General features: G+C 49.1%; 1 protein-coding gene across 6 annotated transcripts in view; it reads left to right on the top strand.

The window, feature by feature from the left end:
* The window catches only part of ADAMTS13 (ADAM metallopeptidase with thrombospondin type 1 motif 13), an 89,651-nt gene that overhangs the window by 22,403 nt on the left and 48,825 nt on the right, over positions 1-18,423 (top strand). For all 6 annotated transcript variants that reach the window (XM_077306741.1, XM_077306739.1, XM_077306740.1 and 3 more), the window contains 7 exons: positions 536-660; positions 3,303-3,449; positions 3,622-3,756; positions 3,966-4,116; positions 10,084-10,188; positions 13,808-13,959; positions 14,461-14,524. In XM_077306741.1, the coding sequence (XP_077162856.1) occupies positions 536-660; positions 3,303-3,449; positions 3,622-3,756; positions 3,966-4,116; positions 10,084-10,188; positions 13,808-13,959; positions 14,461-14,524 (879 nt within the window). The remainder of the gene's footprint in view (positions 1-535; positions 661-3,302; positions 3,450-3,621; positions 3,757-3,965; positions 4,117-10,083; positions 10,189-13,807; positions 13,960-14,460; positions 14,525-18,423) is intronic.

The following is an 18,423-nucleotide window of genomic DNA, read 5'->3' as shown; positions in this document are numbered from 1 at the left end:
TTAATGTGTATCTTAATGGCAGCAGGACAAAACTGAGCAATGCAGTTGGCTGAATGGCTTCCGCCGTCACTTAGCTGCCAAGCACCAAGGATACAGAGCACCATTGCCCCAAACAGAGAGTTCCATCTAGACTCTGATGCACCTCATGGCCTGAGGCTGGAACCCATGTTAGCAGCTGTGTGCTTAGAGCCCTTTTTGGGCACAGAAGAGAAGAGGGCTAGAGGACCTAAGGTCACAGGCCATGAGCTGATTTTGGGTTTGATCACATGCATGTGCTTGGAGAAAATCTAATCCACATCTCATTCTTCCATATCATTTTTATAACTGAATTTGAAAATGGACTACAACTTTTGAGAATTTCAGCCTAGTTGGTTAAGAGGAGGGAAAGTAGTTTCACACTGTACCAGTGGTCTCTAATAAAGCATGGAATACAGAGTATGAATGTGTTAAATAATGGAAATGAAGAAAATGCACACCATGATAGACGAGTTAAATGCAAATCCCGCTTGCGGGCGGCCTGCTGCTTTTATCCCAGGAAGGCATCAGCATCACCCCCAACCTGACTTCCTCCATCCTCAGTGTCTGTGACTGGGCCAGGAAGATCAACCCTGAGAAGGACTCAGATCCCAACCATGCAGATCTTGTTCTCTATGTGACCAGGTAACAAAGATACTTTTATTTATGTAATAGTACGCTCCATTTCTACCCCACATTTCTCCCCAAAGTGGCTGATGAGGTTCTCCTCTCTCACATTATATCCTCACAACAACCCCTCAGGGTAGGTTCAGCTGACAGTGTGTGACTGGCCAAAGTTCCTAGCAAGCTTCTATAGCGGAGTGTGGATTTGAAACTATGGGCTTTTAGAGATGGTGGGGTTCAGATAAATAAATCCTTCTACACTTGACACTGATTTCCAGTCAGGATTTTCCCCCTCATCTGCACAGGTGAGCAGCCTGGAGTCAAACTACTTATTCCCCAGCATATCCAAAAGTGGATTTCCCCCACTTCATCAGAGAAATGTGAGTTCATGACGCTCTATTCTGGGTGCAGGTGGGCTGCTTCATTCGGCTTTCCCCTCCCCACCCACTGTAGCCACACCTCCAGCACTGACATTGTGCTGAGGTTTCTCCTGATTGGTTGATGGAAGTATTTTCCTGCTTTTCCTGGCCGCTTAAGTACTGCATTAATCATCCCTAGCAGAAGGAGTTAAAGATGAACATGCAGTGGTCGTCTTCCAATCTGCTGCACATGTTTGGGCAGGGAGAGGGGGAAACTTGCAAAGTTTGTGAAGGCTTGCAAAGCTAGTGAATGTTCTGAATAGGGAAACAGGAAGTAAATAACTTGCCTTGAAGCCCTAGCTTTATGAGTTCAAGGCTGGCTGCTGGTCTTTTCCCCCCATGCCGGAGTGTTTATTTATTTATTTTGTTTTTATACAGCTCATGTTTTTAAAATACATCATTTTCAAAAGTTAAAAAAATGTAATCTCAGAACTTCTGTCCATTATTTTTGACACTTCTTGGAGAAAAGGTGAAATGCCAGATGATTGGAGGCAGGCATATGTTGTCCTCATCTTCAAGAAAAGGAAAAAGGTGGATCCGGTAACTTATCAAACAGAGTATCATGTCCAGATCATGGGAGGTTATTGATACCACTTTACTCTGCTCTGGTTTGGCCTCCCTTGGAGTCCTGTGTTCGGTTTTGGGCACCCCAGTTGAAGAGGGATGTAGACAAACTGGAGCTTGTCCAGAAGAGGGCAACAAAGATGGTGAGGAGTTTGGAGACCAAGACATATGAAGAAAGGTTGGGGGAGCTTGGTCTGTTTAGCCTGGAGAGGAGACGACTGAGAGGGGATCTGATAACCATCTTCAAGTATTTAAAAGGTTGCCATATGGAGGATGGAGCAGAGTTGTTCTCTCTTGCCCCGGAGGGACAGACCAGAACGAATGGGATGAAATTAATTCAAAAGAAATTCCATTTAAACATCCGGAAGAAGTTCCTGACAGTCAGAGCGGTTTCTCAGTGGAACAGGCTTCTTCAGGAGGTGGTGGTTCTCCATCTTTGGAGATTTTGAAACAGAGGCTGGAGAGCCATCTGACGGAGAGGCTGATTCTGTGGAGGTTCAAGGAGGTGGCAGGTGACAGTGGATGAGCGAGAGGGTTGTGAGTGTCCTACTTCTGATATTAATGCTCTTTCCAATTGGGGGAAATGATCTTTGTAAAGATCAGAGTCTGATTCGAACAGAAATCAGCAGGACAAAGCCTGAGAAATATGTGGGTGCAGACTCAGCCTGGGTGCAGACTCATGTGGGTGCAGACTCAGCAGACTCAGCCAGATCCTTGTCCCTAATTGCCTTAGTCATCAACTATGAAAATGATTTTGATCATCAAACTAATTATGAAGCATGCTAAATGCTTCCTCATGTACTACAATAGTAACGGAACCTCCTTCCCCCCCCCTTGCATATACAGAATTATGGCATCATAACACTGCCACAAAAAAAGCTAAAGAGGAAGGGGGTGTGAAGATACAAGTGCATGGCATGAAGGCTTTTGTTATTTTATTATTTATTTAATTTGTAGCCTGCCACTCCCAGACTAGTTGGCTCATGGTAGGTAACACAGTAAAATCCCTCCAATAAAATAGAAAAAACTTATCCCTCCTCAGCAGTGAAAAAAGACCCCCCCCATTCAATGGGCTACCTCGTACCTTGGGAGAACAGGCAGTTGGTCATTTTGGGGCGGGGACTAGAGCTTAATTGCCCTGTCCTCAACCGAAGACCTGGCGGAAGAGCTCCATCTTACAGGCCCTGTGGAACTGGGAGATCTCCGGCAGGGCCCTCCTGGGAGCTCATTTATGAAACCTTGCTGCTTGTTTTGTCCCTACAATATAACGTCATTTCGTGTTTTGTTCCCATGTTATAATGTTGCTCTGTTATAATGGTGAAAAAACTGTGTTGTAATCAACACTGGGTTTTTAAAAAAAGCTGGTTTGCTCAGGGATCAATGTGAGGAGGGGATGAGAGACTGGAAGGTGAGATGAACATGCAACACTGAATACACAAAATAGTGGCATGGCGGGAAACCAAAGTCAAATTTGAGAATTCCTTACTGGAAGGGGGCATGAAATGTAGATCTACTGGGAAAGCAAAATTATGTGTGGAATGTTTTGCATTGTTCTATTCTTTCAGAGGGCCAATGCGGAGGATTGCTCTTGTGCAGAAATGGTATCAGAGCTCTCTCAGTACAGGACAGGGCAAGTCAGCTGGTTCAGCTTTCTTCCTCTGGGTCTCTCTCTCTTTTTAGGTTTGACCTGGAGTCACCAGATGGGGACCATCAGGTGCGGGGTGTCACCCAGCTTGGGGGGGCCTGTTCTACCCTCTGGAATTGCATCATCACTGAGGACACTGGATTTGACCTGGGAGTCACCATGGCCCATGAGATTGGGCACAGGTCAGGCAAGGGCTTCCCTTGTTGGCTTCTCAACCAAGTGCCAACCATGGCCTGCCCTGCTGAGAAGCTCAGGCAAAACTGGGCTATCCAGGAATTCCTGATGTACTGAGGGTTTATAAAAGCACATATTAAAATTCCTCCTCCTGTTCCCCCTTCTGCTCCTCTTTCACAGCCTTGGGATCCAGCATGATGGAGAAGGTAACCAGTGCTCTGGGAGTGGACACATTATGAGCCCTGAAGGAGATCTCAACAGTTTGGATCTAGCGTGGTCTGCATGTAGTAGAGAGCAGCTCCTTGCCTTTGCCAGGTAACGGGGCTGGCTGGTGTTTGGTCTGCTGGGGCTTCTGAACACATACTTTTGGGCAGGCAGCTGACAAACAATGGTGGGACCTCCTGCCTCAGATGTAGCAGCAGCCCAGTGCTGGGAATGGCTCAATGAATGTCCTCAAATGAACCCATCGTGGTAATGCTGCCTCCCCAACTCCTCTTGCCGTCTGTTTTGTTGTTCCTCCCCAGGACAGGTCAAGCAGATTGCCTGAGTGACCTGCCGGACCTGAAGGACAGCATCCCAGGAGGGAAGCCCGGCCTGTATTACGGGGCGGATGAACAGTGCAAGATCGCTTTTGGGGGCACAGCCTCTGCCTGCACTTTTGCCCGGCACAACATGGTTAGTACAGCTGGACCACTTAATGATATTTCACATGTTTTACCCAAATTGACTACCTTTTTCATTGAACTTCTGCAACCTTTCTTTGTAACACCCCTCCCATCTTCATAAGAAACCACAGATCTCCATTCCTACTTCTGCTGCGGAAGGGAGCTTGACTCTCGGGAAATCAAGCCCTGAAACTTGCTCTGGTCTCTATGTGCTCATGCACTCAAATCTGGCTCTTTGACTGTGGACCAACACGGCTGCCTCTGAAGCTCCCATGTCTGTGGCACTTCAGAATGTTCCAGTCCATTGGCCCTGTAGTGCCTGCCACATCCTTTCATGGTAGATTGGAGCGCTTGTGGAGGGGGCACTTGTCAGGATTGTAGAATCTCTGTCATAAATTAGCTTGAGTTCCTCCATGTCAGTTATATTGTTTTATATTGCTTGGCGCCTCCTTGCTCCAAAGACCTGTATCCGTGCTAGCCATAAAAGTGAATAGTTGTTATGTTAACCTTATCACATGTTGTGGGCTCTTGGGATTGTTGTCACCTCCTCAAGGTTGTGAGAATGTATTCCTGTTTTTCTTATACATATGGCTTTTCTCTTGCTCCCCCTCCCTTGGGAACTGTCAAGTTTTGGGCGGGAGAACTGTATTGATAAGCAGAGGCAAATCTGAACTCTGGTCAGATTTGACTTTTCAGTCCCTAGCGTATAGTACTTTCCAATAAAGCTTTCTTTCATTAAGAAGCCTGTTGTGAGTTTTCTGTACGTTTGACATTAAGTCAAATCTCACAACTCCTTTCGCCTGCCAACATGCAGGACGAAGGAAACACCTATATGGAACAGGGAGAGGGCCTGGATTGGGACCTCCAGCGAAGGCGCTGGAGCAGCGGCTGGAGCGGCTGCGGCAGCAGCGGACGTTGCCGGAGCGGAGGCAGCGGCAGCAGCGGTGGCGCGAGAGGCGGCGGCAGCAGCAGCGCGAGCCGCGGAGGCGGCGCGGGCCGCGGCGGAGGCGAGGGCGGCGGCAGGAGTCGGTCGAGGCATCGGCCGTGGAGCGAGGGCCCCGGTGGATTGGGGCCAGGGACGGCTGCCTCCCCACCTCCGGGGAGTGGAAATGCGGAGCACCTACAAATTCAAAGCTAAATTTTCGGGGGACCCCTCGACCTTTCCTTCGTTCCTGGTGCACCTCCAAGCCTACATGATGGACATGGGGTTCACCTTCCATGATGATGCCGAGCGTGTGCGCTTCGTGGGAGAGGCCCTGGAGGGGAAGGCAGCAAAATGGTTCATGGACTTGTACCGGTACAACCCAAGAGCCATCCGCAATTACAACCATTTCCTGAGAACCATGCGCCAGATGTACGTAGAGCCGTTCGAAAAGGAGACGGCAGAGAAGAAACTCAAGGCCCTGAAGCAAGGGAAACTGACGGTGGCTGAATATGCCAGGGAATTCAAGGAGCTTTCCTCAGCGGTGCCGGACTGGACCGAGCCCCAACGTGTGCACGCGTTTGTGGGGGGCCTCTCTGGGGACTTGTCCAGCAAGTGCCTCCTTCTGGAAGACCCCCTCACTGTGGCCGGATGGGTCCAGCTGGCTGGGGAGATGGAGAGTCGCCTGGAAAGGGCTGCGGAGTATCAAGGAATTGCGGGGAAGGCAGGGGCTAAAACCTCTACTCCCGTGAAGGCCAAGCCGAAGGCGAAGCTGGAGCCGACCGAGCGCACTCGGCGCATGGAGAAGGGGTTGTGCTTGGGTTGTGGTCAGGCTGGCCACTTCCTTGCGCAATGCCCATCGAAGACGGCGACCGGTGCAAAAGCAACGGGCAGTACCCCTCCGAAAGCTTCACCTGCCAAGAAAACGGTCCCGAAGAAAAGTGCCAAGTCTCTGCTGGTCCCAGCCGGTGCCGCGGCGATTGTGGAGGAATCGGAGGAGGGCAGTGGCCAGGATGGCGAAGATCAAGCGGAGGAGCAGTCGGGAAACGAAGACGGTCTGCTGTAAAGGCCAGCAGGCCTCCAACAGGGGCAAACGTGTGGTGAGTGATCCCCCCCTGATACTCTTGCCCGCAACCCTCTCCAATCCCAAGTCCGGGAAGACAGTGGGGGTTCGCTGCATTGTGGACTCAGGGTGTACCCAGACTCTAGTAAGCCCAGCACTAGCCGAGACTCTGGGGGTGGGCAGAGTGCCTTTGGGTGAGCCCCTACCTATCACCCAGCTGGATGGGAAATGCGCTCCCGGGGGGGAAGCTACCGTAAAGACGCGCCCGATGGACTTGGACGTAGAGAAACATTGGGAGCAGATTCAACCCCTGGTAGCACCCCACTCAGCATTCCCGTGTGTCCTGGGGCTGGATTGGTTGAGGGAGCATGACCCCACGGTGAAATGGAAAAAAGGAACAGTGGAGTTTTCCTCTCCCGGTTGTAAGCAGCACGTTCGGTCCCAGCCCTCCCTAAACGACCGGGTCGTGGCCGCGGTGGGGTCCACAGGGGAAGCGGCTCTCCCACCGGAGTATCGAGACTTTGCAGATGTGTTTGCCGAAGCTGAGTGTAACCAGCTTCCTCCCCACCGTAAAACTGACTGTGCCATCGAGTTAAAGAAAGGGGAGTCCCTCCCTAAAGCCAAACTTTACTCAATGAGCCCGAGGGAGATGGCTGAACTCAGGGAGTTTTTGGACAAAAACCTAGCCCGAGGGTTCATCAGACCTGCCACTTCGCCCCTGGCGGCCCCGGTTCTTTTCGTGAAAAAGAAAGACGGGTCCTTGCGCCTCTGCACGGACTACCGAGGGCTGAATGCTGTTTCTACTTGCAATGCCTACCCGTTGCCTCTGATAAAAGACTTGCTTGGGCACTTGGGGAAGGCACGGATTTTTACGAAATTGGACTTGAGGGAAGCCTATTACCGAGTCCGGATAAAAAAGGGGCATGAATATTTGACTGCTTTTAACACCCCCTTGGGCCAATTTGAGTACACTGTCATGCCGTTCGGCCTCGCCGGCGCTCCGGGCGTGTTCATGAACATGATTAATGAAATTATGCATGATTTATTGTATCAGGGGGTGTTGGTGTACATTGATGATATTTTGGTGTATTCTGAGGATGTGGGCAAGCACACTGAATTGGTCCGCGAGGTGCTCCGCCGCCTGCGGAAGCATCAGTTGTTTGCTAAACTTTCGAAGTGTGAGTTTCACCGGGATGCGGTGGAATTTCTGGGTTTCCGGGTCTCCCAAGCGGGGATTGAAATGGACCCAGGCAAGGTGCGGGATTTGCTGTCCTGGGAACCTCCCCGCACGCGGAGACAGCTGCAAAGTTTCTTAGGATTTGCAAACTTTTACAGAACGTTCATTCCCAGTTTCGCCAAAGTGGCGCTGCCTCTCACTGACTTGTTAAAAACAAAAAAAGGGGGGAAGATGGCGAACCGCCCCGGCGCCCCACTCCAGTGGACCCCCCAGTGTCAGGAAGCTTTTGAGAATCTGAAGCTTCTGTTTACCTCTGAGCCGGTGCTGGCCCATGCCGACCCTGCTAAGCAATTCACCGTGCAAGTGGATTCCTCGGATGTGGCAATGGGGGCCGTGATCCTCCAAGAGGGGGTGGATGGGAAATTGCACCCGTTGGCCTATCTGTCAAAAAAATTCTCCGGGGCAGAAAGAAACTGGGCGATTTGGGAAAAAGAGGCGGCTGCAGTAAAATTGGCCTTAGCCACCTGGAGACATTGGTTCCCTTTGTAGTTTGGACAGACCATAAAAACCTCCAGGCGCTCAAGCAGCCCCGCTCGCTTTCGGCGAAGCAAATGCGGTGGGCGGAGTTTTTCTCGCGCTTCAACTTTTCTCTCAAGCACCTGCCGGGCAAAATGAACTTCTTGGCAGACGCTCTTTCTCGCTTGCCCCAGTATAATAACAAGCGCGACCCATTGGTGGACTCAGCTTTTACCCCCGCCCAACTGGGAATGGCCGCAGTGACGCGCAGCCAAACCAAGCAGGGAAATTCAATCCCGGGGGGATGGGTCCAGAAGGAGGTGTCACTGGACTCTGAATTTGGCTCCCTCTGCCCCGACCTGACTGAGAAGGGGGGCCTGTTTTTTAAGGGGGAACGTCTCTATGTCCCGGCGGCGACGCGCGGGGACGTTTTGAAACTTTGCCACGATGCAAAAACCGCTGGACATTTTGGGTTTGTGAAAACTCTGCACCTGGTCAGGAGACATTATTGGTGGCCAACTTTACGTGCTGATGTGGAAAAGTACGTGCAGGGCTGCCCCACGTGCATTGTCTCCAAACCCGCTGGTGGGAAGAAAAAGGGGTTGCTGCAGCCCCTGCCCACTCCCTCCCGCCCGTGGGCCAATGTTACCATGGATTTTATCACGGACTTACCCCCCAGTCAGGGGAAAACTGTCATCTGGGTAGTAGTAGATGCATTTTCCAAACAAGCCCACTTTATTCCTTGTGCGGGCCTGCCTTCAGCGGCCAAATTGGCCTCGATGTTCGTGACCCACATAATACGCCTACATGGGATCCCGAGGCGCCTCCTCACGGATCGGGGCCCCCAGTTCGTTGCCAAGTTCTGGCGGGAGCTCCTGAGACTGTTAGGGGTGGAGCAAGCCCTAACATCGGGCTACCACCCGGAATCTAATGGCCAAACTGAAAGGGTGAACCAAATTCTTGAACAATACTTGCGCTGTTTTATCAACCATCAGCAAAATGACTGGGTTGCCCTGCTGCCTCTAGCTGAGTTTGCTTATAACAACGGGGCCCATGCCTCCACGGGTGTGTCACCTTTTAAGGTGGTGTATGGTACTGACTTGGTGGGCGCCCCCACTTGGGAGCTAAGTTCGTCCGAGGCGCCAGAAGTCACCAAATGGGCAGAGACTATTAGGGCCGGGTGGCCTGTGATTGTGTCAAGCCTCAAGGACGCTAAACAGGCTTATAAAACCCAGGCGGACAAGAAACGGGCACCAGCGCCTGCGTGGAAAGTGGGAGACCTGGCTTATTTGTCCACCAAAAACCTGCGCTGTCAGCAGAAGTCCAAGAAACTTGGCCCTAAATATGTGGGGCCCTTTCCTATTGTGAAACTTATTAATGCTGTAACTGTAGAACTGTCTTTGCCAAAAACTTACAGGAATGTGCATCCGGTTTTTCATTCCAGCCTGCTGTGGAGGGCCCCTGTTCCGGATGTGTGGCACCCCCCACTGTCTACGCCGGTGCCAATCTACATCGATAAAGACACCCACTACGAAGTCAACCAGGTTTTAGACTCTCGTGTGCACAAGGGTCGCCTCCAATATTTGGTTGATTGGAAGGATTTCCCTTCAGGGGACAAGGAGTGGGTAGAGGCAGAGAATGTGAAAGCACCTCGCCTTCTCCGGGCTTTCCACCGAGCATTCCCTGACTGCCCCCGCCCTGTTGATGCCGGCTAGGGTGGGGGAGGTCCTCTTAGTGTGGAGGGATGTCAGGATTGTAGAATCTCTGTCATAAATTAGCTTGAGTTCCTCCATGTCAGTTATATTGTTTTATATTGCTTGGCGCCTCCTTGCTCCAAAGACCTGTATCCGTGCTAGCCATAAAAGTGAATAGTTGTTATGTTAACCTTATCACATGTTGTGGGCTCTTGGGATTGTTGTCACCTCCTCAAGGTTGTGAGAATGTATTCCTGTTTTTCTTACACATATGGCTTTTCTCTTGCTCCCCCTCCCTTGGGAACTGTCAAGTTTTGGGCGGGAGAACTGTATTGATAAGCAGAGGCAAATCTGAACTCTGGTCAGATTTGACTTTTCAGTCCCCAGCGTATAGTACTTGCCAATAAAGCTTTCTTTCATTAAAAAAAATTGTGAGAAGGGAATTGTGAGAATTGTGCCTGTTGTGAGTTTTCTGTACGTTTGACAGCACTGTGTGAGAGAGGCTTGCTTGAAGCCTCCCCGAGTTCGGCCTGGCAAAACACAGGAATTCTCCTCCATTCAGGAGCACTGAAGTGCCCCCTATTTCTCTCTCACTTCTCCTCCAGGATATGTGTGAAGTTCTCTCTTGTCATACGAATGCAGACGACCTGGCCAGCTGTACGCGGCTTCTTATCCCGCTCTTGGATGGAACTGAATGTGGGGTTAACAAGGTAAAACAGGTCTCTGCTAAGGATATACAGAAGGATGCTGTGGTTGCAGCCAGAAGTACAGCTGGTAGAACTGCATTTCTATAAGTGCTAGTGCAAGTGCAGTAGGATCAGGCCTTGATAAGGACTCAACAAAGAATGAGAACAGGTAGCTGGACTGGGCATCACCACAGAGACTGGGCATCACCACCATCAATGTGGCAAAAATGTAACACAACACGGGTGATGGGAATGGTGGCCTAGGATCACTGTTGGAACAGTCCACAAAGACCTAGTTTCTTTAAATGAAACAAAGTCTTTTGGGCCAGATGAACTGCATCCAAGGGTACTAAAATAACTTGCAGATATCATCTCTGAACCTCTGTCCATTATTTTGACACTTCTTGGAGAACAGGTGAGGTGCCAGACGATTGGGGGCGGGCAAATGTTGTCCCCATCTTCAAGAAAGGGAAAAAGGAGGATCTGGGTAATTATCGACCCGTCAGCTTGACATATGTACCTGGCAAAATTTTGGAACAAATAATCAAACACTCGGTCCTTGAGCAGCTGGAATTGAGAGCTGTGATTTCTAAGACTCAGCATGGGTTTCGCAAGAACAAGTCATGTCAGACCAACCTTATCTCTTATTTCAAGAAAGTGACTACCTTGCTGGATCAGGAAAATGCCATGGACATAGTTTATCTGGATTTCAGTAAAGCTTTTGATAAGGTTCCACATGATATTCTTGTTGACAAGTTGGCAAATGCGGTATGGATCCTAATTCTGTCAGGTGGATCAATAACTGGGTACAAGGGTACCTGTTATTGGTTCAGCATCGTCTTGGAAAAGAGTGACAGGTGGAGTTCCCCAAGGATCTGTCCTGGGGCCTGTGTTGTTCAACATATTTATAAATGATTTGGATGAGGGATTAGAGGGGATACTTATTAAATTTGCAGATGTTACTAAACTGGGAGGGGTAGCAAACACAACTGAAGACAGCGACAGAATACAGGATGATCTTGATAGGCTCGAGAAGTGGGCTAAACTGAATAAAATGAAGTTCAATAGGAACAAATGTAAACTTCTGCATTTAGGTAAGAAAACCCAAATACACCAATATAAGATGGGGGGAGACTTGTCTTGGCAGTAGCATATGCAAAAAGGATCTAGGAGTCTTAGGAAACAATACATTAAACATGAGTCAGCAGTGTGACTCAATGGCTAAAGAGGCAAATGGGATTTTGGGCTGTATCGAACAGAGTATCGTGTCCAGATCACGGGAGGTGATGCTACCACTTTAGTCTGCTCTGGTTCGGCCTCAATTGGAGTACTGTGTTCAGTTTTGGGCATCCCAATTGAAGAGGGATGTTGATAAACTGGAACGTGTCCAGAGGAGGGTTGGGGGAGCTTGGTCTGTTTAGCCTGGAGAGGAGACGACTGAGAGGGGATCTGATAACTATCTTCAAATATAAAAAGGGTGCCATGTGGAGGATGGAGCAGAATTGTTCTCTCTTGCCCCTGAGGGACAGACCAGAACGAATGGGATGAAATTAATTCAAAAGAAATTCCATCTAAATATCCAGAAGAAGTTCCTGACAGAGCGGTTTCTCAGTGGAACAGGCTTATTCGAGTTCTCCATCCTTGGAAATTTTTAAACAGAGGCTAGATAACCATCTGATGGAGAGGCTGATTCTGTGAAGGCAAAGGGGTCGCAGGTTACAGTAGATGAGCGATTGGGATGTGAGTGTCCTACATAGTGCAGGGGGTTGGACTAGATGACCCATGAGGTCCCTTCCAACTCTATGATTCTATTATTCCAGCTGGGAAATCAGTCACTCTCCCACTAAGCCATATCAACTGTGTTCTGTTTATGCTGACAATGAGCCAGCAGCCATCTCCAGGCTGTCGTCTGATACTGGCTGTGTTGGAGCTGAGTCTGGGCACATGACCAGCTCCTTCCTATCGGTCTCTGTGTGATCTTCATTGTGTTCAGATGCATCTCACTCTTCTGCTGGCACTGACTACTCGGCCGATTGATGTGTAACAGCTGGGTCTGGTTGCTATGGCTTCGGAGGGCCGAGGAGGTGTCGGCTGCAGAATGACACTAGAAGCCAAGTCTGTTGTATTCAGGAATACAACAGGCGCTAGATTGGGAGGGTGGGATGGAAGAACTCTGCGGATGGCCTCTCCCTCTCCCCAGGACCTGGAAAGGCTGCAGGCTGGAGGCCCCTTAGGAAGGAAATTAACCAGAAGGGGCAGCTCTCATGCAGCAGGGATCTGCAGCCTCTGAGCCTCAGAGGGAAGTGGAAGGAGGAGGGGGTGGTCAGGGGTGTGGGATGGAAGCTGATTGGCTGGGCACTGGACAGACAGGCAAGCTGGTTGAAGAAGGAGACACTAAGGGGCGGGACAGCACTTAAGCCATGAGATCGGCTGATTCTCCAAATCCTTACCAGAAATATGTGGAACAGATAATTTGGGCATCAGGACCCCCAGTCACAGCCTTCGTTGTTACAGTTAGCTGACAAATAATATCAGGTCAGAGTCCCTCATGAGGTCTCTTCTTAATTTATTTATTTTATGTCTCAACTTTTATTCTGCCCTTTCACTCTATTCTGGGTGCAGGTGGGCTCAGGGCAGATTTATTTAACTAAGAGGTGATACGATGACCATCTTCAAATACTTGAGGGCTGTCATATAGAAGATGGGGCAGAGTTGTTTTCTGTTGCCCCACAGGGTCGGACCAGTTGAAATTAGTTCAAAAGAATTTTCGGCTTAACATCAGGAAGAAGTTCCTGGCACTTAAAGCAGTTCCTCATGGAACAGGCTTCCTTGGAAGGTGACGAGTTCTCCTTCTGAAGTTTTTAAGCAGAGGCTAGATAGTCATTTATTTATTTATTTATTTATTTATTTATTTATTTATTTATTTATTTATTTATTTATTTATTTATTTATTTATCTATCACATTTTAAAGGTTTTCAGCGCAACAGATGTGCCAAGGTGGTTTGTTATTGCATCACAACCCGAGTATTCCTGGGGGGGGGGGTCTCCCCCCCAAGTGCTAATAGGGCCGGCCCTGCTTAGCTTCTGAGACCTGATGCAGTTGGGCCAGGCTGGGCTTTCCAGCTCAGGGCCACATTACCACAGTCTGAAGGAAGACATTTTACTGTTAGAAAAAGATCGTACCAATTTATTGAAGTTAAATTGTAACACTTTTTCTTTTCTTTTCTTTTAACAATAGTTAACAATAACTAAAATGGAACCCCTGTGTATAGGGGCAGGATAACTCAGCATTAGATGTTAGGATCTGACTCAGAAAGGTAATTGCCATGTTGGCTTGTTTGTGAAGTTCCAGAGCAAGGGTGCCCACCAATGCCCTTCTTGATGCCCACCAAGTGTTTTCAGAAAGTAGGCAGGACCTGGTTGTTTTAGAGGATGTCCTTCTTTGTTCTGACCCTTGAAAGCAACATTGCTGCCGCTGCTGTTCTCCCCAGAATCACAGTCTCTCACCATCCAGCACATTTAACTTCTTTGCTTCTGCACTGTGGTGCTAGCACCACGATCTAGAAGGTTGCCCTGGAGCCATGCACTGCCTTCCTCAATGGGGCCCCTTGCCGCTGACAGCTCCACTGTCCTCCCTTCCAGTGGTGCTTCAAAGGCCGCTGTAGCTCCTTGGCAGACCTGGGTCCCATCGCAGCAGTTCCAGGACACTGGTCCAGTTGGACATCTTTCATGGCCTGCTCCCGCAGTTGCGGAGGGGGAGTAGTGGTTCGAAGACGGCAGTGCAACAACCCCAGGTAAGGGAGGACTCAGCGGGCCAGCTGCTCGGGGCAGGCTGGATGTGGAGTGTGTCTGGGTTCAGGGTTGCCTGGGAGAAGAGAGCTGAGTAGACCCAGGGGCTTGGAACTTTCTCAAAACTACAGTTCCCAGCTTCTTTAGAGAAAAACACCACAGTTCTGTTGGCCTGGGAAGGTCCTTCACGGTAGAGAGTTTGAAACCCAGACCACGGCTCTTCCTCACAAGAGACTGGCCAATGCTTTCTCAACATTCAAATGAAACAAAATAATACTAGGGCCTGCTTAACTCCCAGTGGTCAGCTGCCCAGGCCCTGCAGAGTGGCTCAGAGTGGCCTTGTTCTGGTGTGGACTCTTCTGTGTGTCTGGTGTCCAGCCTTGGCATGCTTGGGGGATGGAAGCCTTTCCTGGGCTGGGTCAGCAGCCTCATGAGAGCCGTCAAGGTCTGGGCTCCCATTCACATTTTCCCCTGTGCCACACATACATTCTCCTCTTTCCTCCCAGGCCTGCTTTTGGCGGACATCCGTGTGAGGGGGAAGCCTTGCAAGCTGAAATGTGCAACATACAGGTAAGGTGGCCTTTTTCTCATTGCTGCCTGCCTTGCTCCAATAGTCCAGGTGTGTTTCAGTGCAGCACTTCTCTCATACGGGCAGTCAGTGGTCTTTTGGGATTCCTTCTACTGAGGGATGTGCCTGGTTCAGATCTGCTGCAGGCTTTGAGTTTTTACTTTCCAGTCTACAGGGAAAGATTCTGCAGACATTACTTGGCCATTGCCTAGTGGCTGCCAGCAGCCTGCTCTGCACCACGGTAAGGATTTTGTTGACTCAAGAAATAGGTAGTTACTACATCACCATAGTGTTATAATGCTACAGTGTTATAATGGTATCTTGGATTATAATAGCCATGCATAGTCCCCATCTACAGGTAGCTAAATCCATGGATCAGGGCCACGTGGAAGGCTAAAGAGATTTTTCTACAAACTTGGGGTGCTCCTGAGGTTTGCAGACAAATCTTAACAAAAAACCCCAAACAAACAAACAGTGGGGAATTTCCCCAAATAAAGAAGAACTGGTTCTTATATACTGCTTCTACCCACCCAAAGGAGTCTTAGATACAGAATCAAAGGCACAGAAATCAGGAGCCATGCTGCAGTGCAACAGCCTAGAACCTGAGCCAGACCTGGTGGCTGCAGTACAGCAGACAAGCCCAGGAGATGCAGCAGATGGAGGAGGGGTGCGTGATTCCCCTTCCTGCAACTTTTGCTGACCCCCCCCCCCAAGCTGATGCTGGCCTACCGAAAGTTAGGGTGGGAGGTGAATGGGAAGGGTGGGGGTTAGTGGAGTGCCCGGGGGAGGATCAATAGTGTTAGAATTTGTTTTTTAGCAAGAGTCAGCCACTGACTGTCAGTTAAAGGGTTAACTATTTGTTTACGTTTGTTGCTAGTGGGGAACAGGCAGAGTGGGTCCTGTGGTCTGTTCATAGATATGCAAAATTGTTTAGGGGCCATTGCTTCATGCTTGTGTCTGCAAATTTAGCAGGAAGAGAAGAATTCTCTTTCCTCACTAAATTTAAGAAGCGATCTGCTTTAGACAGAGGAGAGCTCCACTGTTGAATCTTCACCATGTAACTGCTAAGGTATAGAGCTCCTGAATGAGCTAAGGAAGCGATGTATTTTTTGTGTTTTATCTTCCAGTTGCCCCTATTCTATTAGCTAGTAAAATTGTTTTTTAGATACTTAAAAATATACTTTAAAACTGCCTTGTCTGGTCTCATCTGCATCTATACCATATAAATAAAATGGCAAGGGGGTAGTGGGAGGAGTTGGGCCTCACCATTTACTGGCTAATCAGGTAATCTGTCCTGGCTGTGTCCTTCTGCAGCCTGATTGGCTGGCCATCCAGCGGCTCCCCTCTTCGAGTCCTGTACTCAGAAATTTTACATAGAGAAGTCTTTGGGACTTTGATATCTCTCCTCTAATTTTCCCCACATTTCCTTGGCTGATTTAACAGTTAGAAACAGTCTCAGAATCTTGAATAGCTCCAGCACTGCAGCGTAATTATCTATTTTAATTATCTATTTTAAACAGTTCATATTCTGGGGCTTTCTCATCTGGGAAATATTTCTTTATAATGTGTTCTAGTCCATGCATTCATAATACATTTTGCATCTTGAATTTCCAACTAATATAGTTATTGTTACTTAGAATGGGCAAAGGTTGCGTTTTCACTTCCCTGTTTGCTGCAGAGGAATTAGCTTCTCCTTCATTCTGATTCATCTTGGCTGGCTGGTGGATTAATTCCAGAAGGTCTCCAGAAAATTCACACACACACACATACGCACACACGCACACGCACACACGAACACACACATACAGCTGTGTTTCTTTTGCAAAAGGTCAGCATGGGTTGTTTCTTGATGCACAGCTATCAAAGAGGCTTTCTGCAGCTCTTTGCTCTGGCTTAAAAAATTAATCCATCTTCTTTTTGCAAAAAAAAAAAAAAAAGCTCAAGATGATCTCCAAAAGGAAAAATGGAGAAAAAGAAGAAGAGTTGATTCTTATATGCCGCTTTTCCCTACCCGAAGGAGGCTCAAAGCGGCTTACAGTCGCCTTCTCATTCCTCTCCCCACAACAGACACCCTGTGGGGTAGGTGAGGCTGAGAGAGCCCTGATATCACTGCTCGGTCAGAACAGTTTTATCAGTGCTGTGATGAGCCCAAGGTCAGTCAGCTGGCTGCATGTGGGGGAGCGCAGAATTGAACCTGGCATGCCAGATTAGAAGTCCGCACTCCTAATCACTACACCAAAATGGACAAAAATACTTTTGCAAGCAAAAAAACCCCTCCTACTTTGTTCTGGTCTTCTAACTTCACTGCCAGGTCTCACAAAAATCAAACGTGCACAGAAAAAACATCTGGGCCCATAAGCTTATGTTGCATAAAAGGAGGGTTTATATGGCAAATCTAGACAGCATCCTAAAAAGCAGAGACATCACCCTGCCAAGAAAAGTGCATTTAGTCAAGGCTATGGTCTTCCCAGTTACCATGTATGGTTGTGAAAGTTGGACCATAAGGAAGGCTGAGCATCAAAGAATTGAGGCTTTTGAACTCTGGTGCTGGAGAAGACTCTTGCGAGTCCCTTGGACTGCAAGGTGACCAAACTGCAAGGTGACCAAATCCTAGAGATCAGCCCGGACTGCTCCTTAGAAGGCCAGATCCTGAAGATGAAACTCAAATACTTTGGCCACCTCATGAGAAGGAAGGACTCCCTGGAGAAGAGCCTAATGCTGGGAGCGATTGAGGGCAAAAGAAGAAGGGGACGACAGAGAATGAGGTGGTTGGATGGGGTCACTGAAGCAGTAGGTGCGAGCTTAAATGGACTCCGGGGAATGGTAGAGGACAGGAAGGCCTGGAGGATCATTGTCCATGGGGTCGTGATGGGTCGGACACGACTTTGCACCTAACAACAACAATATTGTATAAAAGTAGCAGAGTTATATAAATGATGAGACCAGACAAAGGTTGTCTTTCTTAAAGTATATAAAAAGACATTTTTACTAGTTAACAGGATGGGGGAAACTGGAAGATAAAACAGGAAAAATACATAGCTTCCTTAGGAGCTCTACACCAGCAGTCCCCAACCTTCTTCTGGTCGGGGACCGCCTCCAGGGGTGGGGGAGAGCCAGCGGCCCGGCTGCCACAGTTGCTCATAAACGCGCATGCCCTATTGCTGCGCATGCGCGTTTTGGCCACCAGTTGGCGCTAACACACATACGCAGAGTGGCCACGCATGTGCTTTTTGGCCACCAGGGGGCGCAAACGCGCATGCATGGCAGTTCCGCGTGTGCGTGTTTGCGTAGCTGGTGCACCGGCTGCCGCGCCGGCCTCTTTCCCCCCCTCTCGCTGCAGGGGGGGGGGAGGCAGGCGCAGCTGCTTTCGGCCCGGTATGATGGCCTTTGCGGCCCGCTACCGGGCCGCAGACCGGGGGTTGGGGACCCTTGCTCTACAGCTTAGCTGTTACATGATGAAGATTAAAAAAAAAATGGATCTCTCCTCTGCCTAAAGCAGATCTCTTCTTAAACAAAGAGAGGAAGGAGAATTCTTCTCTTCCTGTTAAAGTTGCAGACATGGTAAACAAGCATGAGGCAATGGCCCTCTAAACAAATTTGCATGTCTATGAACAGACCACATGACCCACTCATGCTAAAGGACAAAAATCTAACACAAACCACGAGTCCCTGAGGGTTTCTTGCCATGCAAGGGTGCTGGGCCCAGTGGCCAGCACCCCACAAATGGACCTCAGTTTTCTAGGCAGAGGCCCGTGGGGGTGGAAGTTAAGGATAGAGATAGGTTGGCTGCTGGGTGGGAATGAGGTATGGTTGCTAACTCCATGGTAGGAAATTCCTGGACTCCACCCTGCAAAGCAGCCATTTATCCCAGGAGAACCAGGACTGCCAACCTCCAAGTGGG

Source organism: Paroedura picta, chromosome 12 (assembly GCF_049243985.1).
Source record: "Paroedura picta isolate Pp20150507F chromosome 12, Ppicta_v3.0, whole genome shotgun sequence".
Taxonomy (NCBI): domain Eukaryota; kingdom Metazoa; phylum Chordata; class Lepidosauria; order Squamata; family Gekkonidae; genus Paroedura; species Paroedura picta.
The sequence above is the reverse complement of the archived record's forward strand: the minus strand, read 5'-3'. Positions and strand labels throughout refer to the sequence as shown.